Source organism: Sceloporus occidentalis, unplaced genomic scaffold (assembly GCF_023333645.1).
Source record: "Sceloporus occidentalis isolate IW3139 unplaced genomic scaffold, rSceOcc1.0.p SCAF_69, whole genome shotgun sequence".
Classification (NCBI taxonomy): Eukaryota; Metazoa; Chordata; class Lepidosauria; order Squamata; family Phrynosomatidae; genus Sceloporus; species Sceloporus occidentalis.
The window spans coordinates 4835315-4852320 of record NW_028317049.1 but is presented as its reverse complement, the minus strand read 5'-3'; the positions used below and the strand labels follow the sequence as shown (position 1 = coordinate 4852320).

Genomic DNA, 17006 nt, shown 5'->3' with positions numbered 1-17006 from the left:
AACAATTGGATTTAGGCTATGGATAAAGAAGCTAAGCCCTTAATACAAAAGCGCAGGAGTACACACCTCAACTTTGGTCATGTTAGGGGCAAGCAAACACAAGTCATGCATGGAGCATTCATTTCTCCTGAACGGTGACATGTTGCTCCTGTTAACTAAGTAAACATGTAGGAGGCTATAACCAGTGGTCCATCAGCGCAGAAACTTTCCAATTCATCTCCAGTGAATAGAAGCCACTGGCTATCAATAGCTGCACCTGCCTGGTGTAACTTAGACTGTCGGTTCTCAAAAAAGGGCCATCGGATCACATGTCTCTATTCCACATTGGGCACAAAACAACCCTTAAGTTGAGCTTTCCCCAGCTAATGCACACTTTCCCCACCTGTTCTTCGCTCAAGCTTGCTTACCTGCTGCGCATAGCAATAGAGAAGAAGGCCATGGTGGTTTGCTTTTTTATTTAGCTGTGCCAGAATTGATTCAGCAACTGCTGAGCCTTGGCTCAAAGAGGAGCATCATTGGGCTGGTTACTTTAGGTGTGATTTTAAATATGACTCCATTCCCTCTACTCCCCAAGTAGCACATGTAAGCTTAAAAAGACTAATTGCTCATATAGAGACAGCTTCGGTCTCCAGTTATCGAGGGCAGTCTGGATCTTTGCTCTTATCTTTTTTGGCGGAGGTGACCTTAGACAAGTCACACTCTCTTAGCTTCAGAGGAAGGCATTGGGAAACCTCCTCTGAGCAAATCCCAAGAAAACCCTATGGCTGCCATAAATTGGAAGCAACCTTGAAAGCGCACAATAACAACCAAGTATTGTGATGCCCGAGCCAGATTTGACCAAACATGGCAGTGATACTTTTTGGTACTACATCTCCCAGAATCCAGAGACTGCAAGGCTGGGGACTTTTTTGTTGGGGGATTCTGGGAGGTGTAACAACAACAACTTTCACAGGTTTTAAGACATAGCCATTAGTATCAAAAATAGTTTAAGCTAGTGGACGTTGTCCTACCCCATCTAGGAATAAGGGACCATTTGCTAGTATCTCTTTATGAAAGGACCATTCGATATATTGAAAACTGTGGCTGTAGGTGAGCTCCATTCTTACATGACGAGTCTAATGTCTGGATTTGGATATGATGATCATTTGAATTCTGATTTGGATGTGAATTCAGGCGATTGTTTTCTTAAAGACTGGCATCTTGGTAAGTTATTGCAACAGTACAGTAGAGCCTATCAAAAGAAATAGTGAGGGATTGGTCAGCAGTGAAGAGGAAAGAGAATGGCAGTGTGCAATGGGGAAATGTTTTCTTATGAGCAAAGCACTGCCATGACAAGTAATGCGAATGCAACAAATGAAGGTGCTGATCTTGCAACGCTTCTGTTCCCGGTGGTTTTAGCAACGGACACACCAGCATTGGGCGTTCTAGTAGTAGTGCTTGTAGTGTTACTGGTTAAGCGAGGAGTAGACCTGGTGCTGTTCATGCCTGGGTTGGATGGTATTGTGGCTTTGCTGACCGGTAATGTAGTGGTGGTGTTCATCGGACTAGAAGTCGATGTGGTGGTCTCCCTTTTTAGCGGTATAGTGCTATTGTTGGCTAGTGATGCCGTAACGTTCTTGGCTGGAGGGGTGATGGTGCCAGCAGTAGATGCGGTGCTGTCGTTGACCAACAGTGCAGTGGTGTTGCGAGCCGGTGATGCAGTGGCATTGTTGACAGCGCTTGCTGTGGTTGTAGCATTGATGGCCAGGGTTACAGTAGACTTTCCAACATGCCCTGTTGTATTTGCGGTGCTCTCATAGGCCGGTTGTGTGGTGGCTGTGCTGACCAGGCCAGGAGTAGACATGGTACGGTTGATGTCCAATGGCATGGTGGTGTTAATGACAGAACCTGGAGCAGAAGATATCATCTTCGTGGTGTGTTTGCTTTGGAGGGGAGTGGATAAAAGCAAGCTAAGTAGTAGCCCAAAGATGGCGTAGGGGTTGAACTGCATTATGAACCTGTATTTTTGATCAGAAGAAGAAGAAGAAGAATCATGTAAAAATAGTAGATTTACAACATATTGAGGGCCACCCCATCCAACTCTATGTCCCTCACAAGGTTATCATCATGAACCTGCCGTCCTTGGACTTTGTCCATTCACATATTCCAAAGATGGTTTTATTGCCTCCAAACTTTTACTGATCAAGTGACTGCCCCAGAGGTCAAATATTAGTGACAATGATGATCGTGGTGATGGTTATGATAATATTTTTTTAAACCTGCCCCTGGATTGTCCTATTAATACCAAAGGAGAAGTTAATCATTTTCTGTCTTCACCTTCCTAAGAAAAGTGAAATCTGTATGGACCAAATCGTGTTGCTTTTGACCCAGGACAAAGCAGAGGTGGGACAGTGAGCATCCTCATACTTCTACAATCATGTTTGCTAGTTTTCTTCTCCCGTCAGAGCCGGCGATGGAAGAAACCCTCCACTATATCAACATTGGCTTGTCCCCTTCTGTATGGGTTGACAACTTTTTGGAGCCGCAAAGTGCCGCCCTGGAAACACATGGCGCACTTGGACAGGAATACTCAGCATCATTTGTTGTTGGGGATTAATATGAATGGCATATCATTTTTGTCAACGTGATAGATCCCTAGCTGTGGCTGACAGCCACATTGCCCTTCTGCTCTTGTGTGGTTGCTGCAGAATGGTTTCTCAGAGGTAGAATTATCGATGTGTGGATTCTACAACTGAACGGAGAGAATATATGGAAGGCAAGTATTACTCTTATCTGAGGAAGTGGTTTGATCACTTGCTTGTATGGATGGGCTGCCACGGCACTTATAGTATCCGAATGAAGTTATCACAATCCTTCGTAGGCTGCCTCTAAAGACTATTCAGGAAAACCAGTTTGTTTAGGATATGGCAACCGGTTTGGTAACTGGACTTGCCAAATGGAGCATATGCTCCAGTGTTTAACAACTGCGTGTCCCCAAGCATTTCACAGGTAGAGGTGGGGGAGACGTTACGTTGGCCTGCATTTCTTAAGCAAAACATTCTCATTTACAGTTCCAAGACTGTAGGACATAATGATCATCTGGACTTGTCTGAATGATGTGGTGGTAGTCCTTGGCTTAAAAATTGCAGTTAGAAGGTTTTAAAGGCATAACTTAGGCCTGTTACAGACTGCCAAAATAAAGCTGCTTGGGGTCTCTTTGGAGGGATGCTGTTTAAATGATGCATGGGTCCTAAGAATCCAGAAGCTGCACCGAAGCTGCACTCCGGTGCTTAGGAATAGAGCATGGCTTTGGTGCGACCTCCGGACTCTTAGGACCCAGGCATCATTTAAATAGCATACCTCCAAAGAGACCCGAAGCAGCATTATTTTGGCAGTCTGTTAACAGGCCATGGTTTCAGTAAGGGGAAGCCAAGTTTCCCTCCCTACAAAAGATGATAGCCTCAGCCTGAAAGCCCTTCTTCTTTTCTCATCCTTCCACTCTTTACTCAACTTACAGGGAGCCTTTCTATTTGTACCTCCCCATCCAACCTCTACAGCTGGACAACACATAACTTTAAAAGGTTTTAAAAATTATGCTGGCTGGAGGATTTAACTACTGTTTACAAACCCTTTCCGGTTCCCTTTCCTCCTCGTCTTCTGTCTAGCTATAATATTTTATCAGCATTGGCACGGGGAAGGTGATGAATGAAATCTGCAGAAACACAGATTGTCGAGTTGCAGTGGCATGTTTGCAGTAAAGCTGGCAAGGAATGGGAGCTGTGTGTACCTTCCTACGATAGCCAGAGTTAAACAGCATAAGCGCATAAGCATGCAATGAACAGCAAAACAGAGAGAAAAGGGGAGAGCAGATAATAATTTTGCCTCTAGGCTACCCCAGCATGTTAAAAAAACAACCCATGAACCTTGAGGTTTGACCACCAAAATGAAGACCATAGTTAAAATATAGGCTGGCGAAAGCAGAAATGATCACTGGATGCCTTTTGGAAGAAGATCTCAAGTGGCCCCTACATGGTTCAAGATGTTTTCCTTACTTCTCCAAGGCTCACCCGACCTGGATAGTGTTAGTGTTGAATAAAAAGGTTGCTGCAACATGTTGAAACGCTCCTCCTTTTTGTGATATAAGAACCTATATCCCTTTGCTTCCCACGTTCTTTCCTTCCGTCGCCAGATTTTCTGTTAAAGACGTAATGTCCAGGAACGCATATATACCTGTATTTAAAATACTTATGGAAATGAATATAAAGGGGTGCGCGTGGGTGTTTTAAATGTGCCGGTTGGTGCTGCGTTTGGATGGAACAGACTGATTCCTCCGAAACTGGTATGGACCAGAAATAGATTGGCTCATCCATCCCTAGACAGAAGGATATTTTTAATATCACTGTATGTTTTATTCATGCTTCTGCCTGTTTCATTCAACGCTGCTTTTGTCTCTGTGATAGATGGGTTTGCGTGATATTTTTAAGTTGTTAGATGGTCGTCTCTTTTCTTTTTTTGGCAGCAGGTTTGAAGACTTGAAGTTAAAAAACGGTGCTAACGTTTTTAATTTAGCAAGATAACTTTCTGCTTCATTTTTAAGTGGTAAAACCAAGTGATTGCAAACTGGCCCTGTATGAAAAATATAAGGATTAGGGAAGCGTTCTCATACCAGTCTCGTCGCCTTTAACCGACGGCTGCTACGCCAAATGATAAGAGAGAGCTTTTACCCACTCTCTACTTGTTGGCTTATTTGATAATGTTAGACGTTGAACCTGGAAACCTCTATATACAAAGCACATGCTCTCCCACTGAACTATTCCCCTCCCTGGTAACACTTTCCGTTGCGTTTTAAACACCTCCTGGTATAGCATTCGGACTCGGGAAGAGATCAAGAAGGATCTTGATAAGATGGAGTGTGCCCAGAAGAGGGCAAACAAGATTGCCAAAGGTCTAGAAACCAAGCCCAAGGAGGGCAAACACTATTATCACAGATCTAGAAACCAAGCCCAAGGAGGAACCCTTTAGAGAGCAGGGCATGTGATATGAGACTGAGATGCGATATGAAGGTCTGCATTAGAAGTCTGAAGGAACGGCATGTGTAAAAGTTGGAGTGAACTTGTTTTCTGATGCTCCAGAGACTAAAACACTAACCAGTTTGGGTTCAAGGTACAAGAAAAGACATTCCATCTCAAACTTGGGGAAAATGGCTCAACAGTGGAGTAGTCTGCCATAGAAACTGGTGGACTCTATTTCTTTAGAGGTCTGTAACCAGAAGTTCGATGGACATCTTTCAGGAGTGCTGTAATTTCATATTGTATGGCAAGGGTTGGATCAGATGGGCATTGCAGCCCCTTCAAGCTCTGTCCTTCTTTGAACTTGGAAGAGTCCAAGGCAGTCACTGAACATCATGATGAACCAATAGAGAAAAGAAACACTTGGGTCTAGTCTAATGGTAGGAATTGTGTTAATAACATATTTTTCAAGGGTTGGGGATTTCAGTCCCTCTGTCCTGTGGTCCAAGTCTAAATGCAAAAAGCCCCCAATGTTGGCGTGAGAACCGAAGGGGTACTTAACTCAGTTTCCAAGTAGGATCGGAAATGCTCAGAGGAATGTACTTGGCTCTGTGGATCCTAGTTTCAAATTTCTCACACTGTTAGTAGCACTCTTGCAATTACCGCATATATGTACTCGACCTCATGTATAAGTTAAGGGCACGTTTTGGGGCCAAAATTATGGATTTAGCTATGACCCATGGATAAGTCGAGGGTAAAATTTAGAGGACCTAAAGGATGAAGCAAAGCAAAACAATGTCAAAGAACTTACAAAATTCCAGCAGACATAACTCTTTGTATTTACTATTAAGACTGGATGGATGAGAGAGTAGAGAGGGTCGGTGCTTCACATATTATATTGCTTTTCACCTGAAGAGGGTTCCTTCTTTTAAATAAGAGTTAAGATACAGTACTTAACATTGATTCATGGATACGTCGACTCAGGGTTTTTGGGGTCAGTTTTTTGACCCAAATTTCTAGACTTACACGTGAGTATATACCCGAAAAGGAGACAGGGTGCTGCCCTATTTTTGTTCATTGCAGAAGATACCGAAATCTCACTCCAGCCGGTCCTTTTCACCCTTTGTCTTTGCAAACCTTCCATGCATTTTGGGGATGGTTGGCCTGGCTGAATTCCATCTTCCTCCAGAAAGGCAAGAGGAGCAGAGCGATGGCGGTGCAGAGGAAGGTTTTGTAGGGTACATCTTGCAGAAACCCCCATCTGGGATGGTCAGTTATAGTCTTTAAAAAGTAATTTTGGGGGAATTTGACAAGAGAGATGGCGTTTTGACCTGGTTGGCCTTTCAGTTAGATCCCCATTTCTCCTACCCCGTTGCTGTGGAGTCTGAAGCCAAGATCAGAGGAGGGGATGAAACCTAAAGGAAAGGTTTTTGACAGGTAGGAGGGCCTGCTATTCAACAGAAGGAAGACTGAGACTCCCTGCCTGCACTGTTGGCTAGTTTGGACAAAATGGTGGAGGGTCTGGAAACCATGCCCTATGACAGTGATGGTGAACCTTTTACAGACCGAGTGCCCAAACTGCAACCCAGACCCCACTTATTTATTGCAAAGTGTCACGTCCCTCTGGCTTTCTAGTAAGAAACTCTGACAAACTCTGTGCTAGGGCAACAGCATGTGTGCCCAAAGAGAGGGCTCTGAGTGCCACCTCTGGCACGCGTGCCATAGGTTCGCCATCACTGTCCTATGAGGAACGACTTAGGGAGCTGGGGATGTTTAGCCTGGAGAAGAGAAGGTTAAGAGGTGATAGGATAGCCCTATTTAAATACTTGAAGGGGTGTCATATTGAGGAGGGAGTAAGCTTGTTTTCTGCTGCTCCAGAGACTAGGACACAATGGAGCAATGGATGCAAGCTCCAGGAAAAGAGATTCCACCTCAACATTAGGAAGAACTTCCTGACAGTAAGGGCTGTTCAACAGTGGAACAAACTCCCTTGGAGTGCGGTGGAGTCTCCTTCCTTGGAGGTCTTTAAACAGAGGCTGGATGGTCATCTGTCAGGATGCTTTGATTTAGATTTCCTGCATGGCAGAATGGGGTTGGACTGGATGGCCCTTCTTGGGGTCTCTTCCAACTCTAGGATTCTATGAAAATTGTGAATGCTAAGCCAGTGATGACCAAGCTGCCCAACAATTCGATACCCGTGACCTGATTCAGCAATCCCTGGCCCTTGATAAGTATATCCTTGAAATGACTTTGGAAAGGAGAACCACCCTTAACCACCAAACCCATCATAGAAGCATCATTTACAAAACAACGCAGCCGTATCACCGTATCAAATTCCATACCTGACTCTTTTTCCCCCCTGCCTTGGTTCCTTGTCTTGAGAGATCAAATGCAGCTCCTTAGCTTATCCAGCTTCCCAGACTTTTGGCCACAGCTGGACAGGGACACCGGGGACTGCAATTTATGTCAAGCCTAAAGGATGAGGTAACCGTGCAGCTAACAAAGGGTTTGCTTCCTTGTTTGCAAACCAAAATCCAAAATAAATATTGTGTTGAATAGAAATAGACCGCCCATATGATTCAGGCAGGATCAGGACAATACAGAAAGCACCTCCAGTCTCCACTGCTTGCAAGAATATATTCTGCAAGCCAGAAGCAGACGTTTTTAGCTTAGTTGGTTAGATGAATCTACAGAAACACTTTCTGAACTAAAACAGTGCCCCTGGCTGAGTTTAGGACAAAATATAAGCAAATAATAATTTCAGTAATTTGAAATAACTTATTTTTGACCAACGATGGGGATAGTATGGGATGCATATGTGCCCCAGACCCATTCCCCCCGACCCCAAAGCTCCCTAGTAGATCCATGGAGAGCCCACTTCTCTACTGTATGTGGATAGTAGACCCGGGTGAAATCTCAGACACCAGAGATTGTGACACTCATGCATAACCAGGTAGCGTAGGATTGTGGACATGAAGGCGGTATGTTGTTCCTTTGTCTCCCACACACTTTGGGTTGGATGATCATAAATGTAAATGTCCCACCATATCAAAGAGACTTAGCAGTTGCTAACTTTCCAGAAGAGTTTTGGCCTTTTGTAGAGGAATGGTGTGTGATTATCTCTGGTTCAGGGATAGGTGACTTGGGCCCTCAAGACTACTCTGTCCACCACTGCCAAAGGTCCAGGGTGATGGGAATTATGGGTTCAATAATATCTAGAGGGCTATAAGTTGCTCAGATGCTAGAAGTTACAAGGGAACAGCATTTGATTACTTTCTCTCTCTGCTTCTTTTGCCCCGTACATCCTTGTCGGTCACCTTCATTTCTTTCAGCACATAGTTTTCCAAAACTCTCTTGCACCATCCTCCTCTAAATGGTTGAGACCATCTCCCAGAAGATGAGATGTTTCCTTTTATTTCTTTGAGGGTGTCTTCAAAACCCATATTTTCCAGGAACCCATGGTCTCAACCTCCATCCAACCCACTCATAACAGGGAAAACTCAGTGAGGCGATGAGAATATTGACCAGAAAATGCAAGGAACAAGTGAACAACAATAATTGGGATAGTTGAATGATAAATGGGTTTGGGCTGTGATGCCTGGGCCCAGATGGGTATATCTTGCCTTTCTGGTTATGTGAAGAATTATATGTCAAAAGGCATCTGAGGAACTAGACTTAGGTTTACGAAAGCTCATGGTGCCACCAAATGCATCTGAGCAACTAGACCTAAGTCTACGAAAGCTCATGGTGCCACCAAATGCATCTGAGCAAGTAGACTTAAGTCTATGAAAGCTCATGCTGCCACCAAATGCATCTGAGCAACTAGACCTATGTCTGTGAAAGTTCATGCTACAACCAAATGCATCTGAGCAACTAGACCTAAGTCTACGAAAGCTCATGGTGCCACCAAATGCATCTGAGCAAGTAGACTTAAGTCTACGAAAGCTCATGGTGCCACCAAATGCATCTGAGCAAGTAGACTTAAGTCTATGAAAGCTCATGCTGCCACCAAATGCATCTGAGCAACTAGACCTATGTCTGTGAAAGTTCATGCTACAACCAAATGCATCTGAGCAACTAGACCTAAGTCTACGAAAGCTCATGGTGCCACCAAATGCATCTGAGCAAGTAGACCTAAGTCTACGAAAGCTCATGGTGCCACCAAATGCATCTGAGCAAGTAGACTTAAGTCTATGAAAGCTCATGCTGCCACCAAATGCATCTGAGCAACTAGACCTATGTCTGTGAAAGTTCATGCTACAACCAAATGCATCTGAGCAACTAGACCTAAGTCTACGAAAGCTCATGGTGCCACCAAATGCATCTGAGCAAGTAGACCTAAGTCTACGAAAGCTCATGGTGCCACCAAATGCATCTGAGCAAGTAGACTTAAGTCTACGAAAGCTCATGCTGCAACCAAATGCATCTGAGCAACTAGACCTATGTCTGTGAAAGTTCATGCTACAACCAAATGCATCTGAGCAACTAGACCTAAGTCTACGAAAGCTCATGGTGCCACCAAATGCATCTGAGCAAGTAGACTTAAGTCTACGAAAGCTCATGCTGCAACCAAATGCATCTGAGCAACTAGACCTATGTCTGTGAAAGTTCATGCTACAACCAAATGCATCTGAGCAACTAGACCTAAGTCTACGAAAGCTCATGGTGCCACCAAATGCATCTGAGCAACTAGACCTATGTCTGTGAAAGCTCATGGTGCCACCAAATGCATCTGAGCAAGTAGACTTAAGTCTAGGAAAGCCAGTTTGGCCCCTGTGTTTCTGTGAGACCTACCACCCTTGCAATGCAACTGCCCCTTTGCATTTTGTACTTCTCGGATTATTTCATCTCAGCCCTTTGTGGCTTTGCCTTTCTGATTTCCTTGAACCCTGTTGAGGCGAGCGGGGCGGTTGTTTTTCTAAATGTAGAACTCCCCTCTCTTCTTTGAATCCCTTGCTTCTGGTAACCATGGAAATGGCTGCTGCAATACGCAACCTGTTGTGGGAGCCGCAAAACAGGGACCTGGCACGTGGCAGAGTTTGGCTGCCAGTCCTGCCCCTTGCCACCTTAGCATCTCGCTCACAATATTTGCATGCCAAGCAGGGTTGTAGCTTCTGCAACCTCTCACAAAAGGAAGACGTAGGTTTGGGTTCATTTCCAGAGTTCCCTCCTGTGGGTCAGGAGGGAAGCCTCCATCTTTTGCTAACTGGATTTCTCAAAGGAGGGAGTAAGCATATATTGGCCCCAAAATTCTTTTTATCTAAACCAGTCAAATGCAGCGTGCCCCTCTTGCTTCTTTCCTTGAGCTGAATCATTCGGCAGCTGCAAATTTCAAGTCTCTTGTGTGTTTCTCTTCCTCGCTGTCCCCCTGCTGCTTGCCACTAAGAAAAAACAATGACTTTTTGCCTGTAGCTCTCATTTCCAGGGAAACCAGCCTCGTTGCGCGGCTGTCACCACATCTCAGTGATGCTTAATGCTCAGATAAGGGTGCCTTGGAGAAGTTGGGCGTGCGATGCTTAAAACAGGGGCAGGACCTAGTGGTATTCCATGGGGGCTTAGCGTTGGTTAGTAAGTTGGACTGTTTCCCCCTCTAACCCAGTATGGCCAGGGCTGTCCGCGTTTCAGGCAGAGGAGCCATTGTCTGCTCCCTGATCCATTTTAGACTTGAACTGTCAGGGACCAAACCTAGCATCTTCTGCATGCAAAGCAGGCGTTCTGCTGTGGCACAGTCCTCCTGTGAAAGTGGAAAAACTGCAAATAAAAAAAACCCCATTGTTTTCTCTAGGTCCTCCAGTGCAACTTGGTGGCCGACATTTGCTGGAAGGTGACCATAGAATTGTGTTGGAGGATCTACAAATGGCATCCCTTTTAGTGCCCCCATCCGTACTGCGTACTGGGACATATGTGTCACAGATTCTTAGATACAGGCACCCAATAAGTGTATGTATGAAGCTCTGCTTGCAATCCTAACGAAATTGCCTGCTTTTGAACTGCTCAGCACAGCTTTGTACAAATATGGTATCATTTCTATTTTAACCCACCAGATGACTGTCGGAAAGCTCTCCCCGCCAGTGGCTTCATGAGGGTTGATGTCGCGCCAGTATGGTAACTCATGCGGTCACCCCGAGGCTTGGAGCTGCCAAGCCAATTGCCCCGCAGGAGTAGATTGGTCCACTGTTAAAGAGAAAGGTTTGGTATACTTGAAGCAGCTGGCTTGTGGACCAGAGCACCCAAAGAGACTGTGTCCTGGGATGTCCTAGTCTAGTTGCCTTATTCTCAAGTGCCAAAGGGGTCCAGGTGCCATTCAGCAAAGGGAGAGACCTGCTGTAGTTGGCTGTGCCATGCCGACAGCCTCCTTGCCACCTTTAGGCAGATGAAGTGGGTCCTTCCCAGGACCTTCAGTCTCTGAGAGTCCTGGCCTACCCTCTGAAAGGTGTAGCAGTATACTCAGTGCCAGAAGGCAGATTGATACCCCCTTCAGAGGTGTTACCTGGTGCTTTCCACACACACACATCCCAAAAAAAAACCCCATACAAAAAGGTTAACCCTGAACTAAACCACTGGCTTGTTGCTTCCCAGAACACTAGATGCTGAATGCTTAGCCGTGGTTTAGTCAACTTGGATTCATAATACAGTCAGTTCTCCTTAGCCACAGATTTTTTTTATCCATGGATTCAAGCATCCGCAGTTAGAAAATATTCCCAAAAAAGTATAATTCCAACTAGCAAACCTTGATTTTCTATTTTATATAAAGGACACCGTGTTGCTATGCCATTGCATTTAATGGGATTTGAGCATCCACGGGTTTTGGTATCCCAGAGGATCCTGGAACCAAATCCCAGTGGATAACAAGGACCTACTGTAAGTTGCATTTTGAGTGACATCAGATCAGAATACTCAATCTATCTGAAGTTTGTAAAAGGTTGCTTGGCTAATCCCATTCAGTGTGGTACCCGCCAGGGAGAAGGCAGCCAATTCTGCGTGAAAGGTGGCAACCAGGCCTTGCTAGTGGCGCTCTGTATGCCCACAGGGGTAGCATTCAGCTCATTAGGCTTAAACCATGGAATCTGATAGCATCAAAAATCCAGTCACTGCAAGTCTGGTTACAACTGTACACATTCTGAAGTGGTTCCCATCACATCCATTAACATGTATTTAAGTTGCGCCTATACATGCATCGGCCGTATGCCTCAAAATGAGAAGCAGTGACGTTTTAGGTGTTTTTATTTTTCATCCCTTTTCTGTTTTTGCATGTCGTCTCTTATAAAGGACCAGGACTTCTATATTACATGACTCTGACTGGCTAAGTCAAGCAAGGCAATACATATACACAATACAGGCCTTTTTTCTTTCTTTCTTTCCGGATGTTTAATGACAAAACTATTCGTAATCCATACATAAAATACTGACATATATCTTCATATGTTTTTTTGTGTGTGTGTGTGTGAAGAAAATTAAAAAATGTAAATACAAAATGAGCACATTTCATAAAAACAATTATATTATTTGATAGAGTTAGGCTCCTTTCCCCTCCCGATTCGGTAAAACGTGGTTAGAATAAGTAGCAGCTTGGGTTATCAAGACATAATTTTTTGTGCAGTCTTTTCATTTAGGAGGAGTTACGTTCTTTACGGGCGTATTTCGGGATCTAAACGGACATTTCTTCTTGCATTTGATTCATGGCACACAAGCGTTTCTTTTCCCCCCCCACCCACGTTATTTTATTTGATATGGAACAATGAAGCAATTTATTCACTTAAGCACAAATCCATAGCCCATTGCTAGGGCCATGGTGACAAGCGTTACGATGACGAACAAACACCGCTCAGGGACAGTTGCTTTGGAGGGTGCCCGGGGGTTGATTTTCTTGGTCGATTCCTCTCTCTTTACAGGAGTTGTGCTTTGAGGCCTCTTTGTATAGTTCGTGGGCATCCCGCTGGCGATACTCGAGGTCATTGGCGTGGAGGGTGATCCTGCCAGACCCGTTGTGCTTGAATTCACAGAGGTTGTATCTTGAATGTAGATGCTGTGTGTGGCTGCAGCCGCTTCGTAAGAACTAAGCTTTTCTGTGCTCAGCCCTTCCGGGTAGAAGGACAGCGGCCGGCCCGTGCTTGTGAACGCAATTGTTTGTCCAACAGTGGCGCTTAGACTAATGCCCTTCGTTCTCAACTGTTGGTGCACGCGCCCGGTTTGTTCGGTTGGCGCCAGCGGCCCAGCTGTGTGCAACGCCTTCATTGCTTTCACAAGGAGGGGGTTCTCTGCAGCTGTGGGAGCCGCCGAGTATGGCATGGCACGCTTCCAAGGCGTGGTGGCCTCAACTGAGCATGGCATCCCCAGGACCGTAGCGCTGGTTTCTCCTATCCACTCCTGGAGATAGGAAAGCGCCGCCTTACTCCCGTCCCCACACGCCCAAGGGTTGTCGTAAAGGGTTATGAGCTGTAGTTGGACGAGCTGGTCGAAAGCTTCGTCTGGGATGTAGGTGAACTTGTTGTTGTGCAGGTAAAGTTTGGAGAGGCGCGTGAGTCTCATCAGCGTGCCGGGTAGTATTTGGGTCAAGAAGTTGTTGGATAGATCCACCGTCTCCGTGTTGAAAGGGATGTTGGTGGGAACTGTCCAGAGCTTGTTGCTGCTGAGGTTGAGGAACTTGAGGCTGCTCATGGTGTTGTTGATGAGAACGGCCCTTTCCACCATGTTCCTGGAGACGTCGAGGACCTTAAGGTTCCACTGGTAAGCCGTGTCCAGCTTCTGAAGGACCCTGATGTTGTTGTGTGCCGCGTATATTTCCCACAGCGACTTGGGCAGGTGCGCCGGGAGGTTCTGGAGCCAATTGTGGGCCAGGTCCAGGGTCCTCAAATTGGCAAACTTTGTCAGCTGGTGGTCGAGGTCCACCAAGCGATTATAGGACAGGTTTAAATAGGTGATGTTGTCTTGAAGTCCGTGTGGCAGCGTGGTCAGGTTTCTGCCTGAACAGTCCACGTTTCTGTCGTTCCCTGAGCATGAGCACGCGGAAGGGCAAATGCCCTGAACGGCTGGTAGGATGAACAGAAGAGCCAGGACACAGGGTGGCGGCGCCTTCAAGACCCAGTTTTCCATGGTTGCCTAGAAGCAAATACATACAGAAACACCCCGGTTATTACACAGATTTTGAATGCAATTCAGAAGGTGGTGGTATTAATCTTTTCCCAAGCACAGATGTCTCGCCGATGGAATTGCATTTCAAGAAAAAGACCACACATACCTACATCACTGTGGCGTAGACCTCATAGGTTCAGAAACCGGGTTATTTACAAAGGGTCTCTTCATCCTACTGTCTTTGCTGTCTGGCAGAAAGAGACTCATCTATTTCCATCTCCCTCCTCATCTCTTCTCCCCCTCCCATGCGCCTCCAGCTCCCAATGGTTGCATTCTTCCAAAACTGCTGGTCTCTTCCAAACGTTATACAATGTCGGCTTTCTGTTTGCAGCAATATGAATGTCATGTTTATCGTCGGGATATTTTGTTTTTCTTCCCTTTTATAAAGCTTGGTGTCTGTGCTGTGTGTAGGGAGAGGAACGTAGCTATAGGATCGGTTTTAAAATCCCTGCAGCAATGTAGCGTTTCTCTTGCCTTGCCTGTAAATAAGCCACGTCGGATCCAAATGGGTCTTAAATTCATATGAATTTGGAAGAATGTTAAGCCCTGGCTGTCTACCTGAGTTTCACTGCAAACATTTTCCCCCACTGCAAACGTTTTCCCAGACCCTTTCCCATAACACAACTCCAGCTTTTTCAAGGCATGGCAACATGTCCATCTTTAAAGCCAAATTTTATGCTGAACGGATGTGATTTTTTTAAAGCTGCCACTGCAGCAGGCTGCTAGTGCATGGAGCTGCTGAGTTAAGAGCATCGTTTTCATCTCTCTTTAAATACATATACACTTTAGATACATGTATGCACATGCACACATATGCACACACACACACACACATCTATGGGTGCAAGAGGAAGACTGTAGCGGGATTGGGCCTGAAAAAAGAAAACAGGGAGGTGGGGGAAAATAAAGAGAAACTTACCCCAGTCCTTGTTGCAGTCTTAGTGCATCGCTTCTCTGAAAGATGGGAACGCGAAGGCCGGCTCGCTCTCGAGGGTAGCCACAGTTTGCCTGTGGGTTGTGCTTTGCCTCCTCAGCTGCATCGTACTGCCGTTTCCAGGGGCTCTGCAACCACCTGATCAGCGCTCCATCGGAGAGGACTGCAGAGCTGTCGTTTTGGTGCTGACTCAAATATATTGCGAGGGGTGCAAGCTCGACAAAACGGACAGTCTCCCTCTCGTCCGAAAAAGAATGGAGTTTCCAAAGTTCCGTCTGTGTGCTTCTTCCCCCCGCCCTCCTCCTGGGACATGGCTCAGTGCATTAGGATGCAGCACGCATACTTGAGCTGTGCAAATAGCATCCAGCCTTAGAGATTTTGGGAGGGGACCCTTTTTCTTGCTTCTTAGTCATTAGCTTCTTTCGGTGTCAGGCTGCCGCCTCCTGATCTCTGCCTTTGATTTCAGTCACCTTTGCCTGCCCCAAATCCTCCTCCTGCTTTCCTCAACTGCAGTGTTTTAACCTGCAAGATTGTTAAACAGAACTTGATTCATAATCCTAGAGTTGGAAGAGACCACAAGGGCCATCCAGTCCAACCCCATGCTGCCATGCAGGAACTCTCAATCAAAGCATCCCTGACAGATGGCCATTCAGCCTCTGTTTCAAGACCTCCAAGGAAGGAGACTCCGCCACCCTCCGAGGGAGCGTCTTCCACAGTCTAACAGCTCTTACTGTCGGGAAATTCCTCCTAATGTTGAGCTGGAATCTCTTTTCCTGTAGCTTGCATCCATTGCTCCCGATCTTATTCTCTGGAGCAGCAGAAAACGAGCTTGCTCCCCCCTCAATATGACATCCCTTCAAATATTTAAACAAGTCTATCATATCACCTCTTAATGTTCCAAGGAGACCCAAAGATCATCTGTTCCAGTCCCTTGCCCCAAGATGAGATACTCCTTGTACTAACCCACCTCTGAATGCACACACCTGATTCACTGATCAGCCTACCTCCACCTATTGTAGTCTTTGGGGAGAAAGTGGGTCCAGTGAGAGTACTCTGTACTGGAGTTGCTTGTCGGCAGCTTACTAACTGAAGTACCCTAAAGGCCCCAGATCCTGCCTGATTTGGAAGCTAACCAGGGTTAGACCTGTTAGTAGCTGGAAGGGAGACTGCCAACAAATTCCAGGTGCTGTAGGCTCTATTTCAGAGGAAGGAACTGGGAGAGCCACCTCTGAGGACTCCTTGCCTATAGAAACCCATGTGCTTGCTATAAGTCGACAGGCAACTGGAAGGCAGATAGGCACTTTTCCATGGTCACCCAGCAGATTTACATGGCTGAGCTGGGATTCAAACCCTGGTCTCCAGAATTGTCTAGCACTCAAACCACACCAGGTTGGCATTCTCCACATTTCTGTGCCTGCCCCCAAAGCGTGCACATAGGCTTAGAAGTTGAGAGGGCGCAAGCAAGAAGATGTAAAGCTGATATTGCAGAAACAGCTGCTTTGTTGTTCTTCTTTGCTGTCAAATTGACTGTAACTTTGGAGAGCTCTCTGAATGAGAGCTCTCCAAAACCTCTGGTCAATTGCCCTTCAGAGAGGAGACGCAGAAGCATGCCTTAGCTTTTCCATCATCTGCTGAAGGAGCATGGAGAAGTTGTCCTTTACTGTATGATGCCACCATAACGTAGAATCAAAGAGTTGGAAGAGACCCCAAGGGCCATCCAGTCCAACCCCATTCGGCCATGCAGGAACTCCCAATCAAAGCATCCCCGACAGATGGCCACCCAGCCTCTGTTTAAAGACCTCCAAGGAAGGAGGAGACCACCGACTTAGGAAAGGCTGAATCTTTGCTGACTGAAACTTTGCAAGCCTCTCATTTCCAAATCGGACGAGTGTTGTGTCATTGCAGTGCAGGTCTTGGTAAAGTCTCTGTTCCTGACTGCCCCTGAAGATGGC

General features: G+C 45.9%; 2 protein-coding genes across 3 annotated transcripts in view; one reads left to right on the top strand and one right to left on the bottom strand.

Annotated features, from left to right (window-relative positions):
• Positions 1-17006, top strand: part of NF1 (neurofibromin 1) — a 152679-nt gene that overhangs the window by 77069 nt on the left and 58604 nt on the right. The window lies entirely within an intron of this gene.
• OMG (oligodendrocyte myelin glycoprotein) lies at positions 12244-15542 on the bottom strand. Its single transcript, XM_089494142.1, has 2 exons — positions 15040-15542; positions 12244-14087 (listed from the first exon to the last, which is right to left on the bottom strand). The coding sequence occupies exon 2, from the start codon at positions 14079-14081 to the stop codon at positions 12741-12743; it is 1341 nt and encodes a 446-aa protein (XP_089350268.1). The 5' UTR covers positions 14082-14087; positions 15040-15542; the 3' UTR covers positions 12244-12740.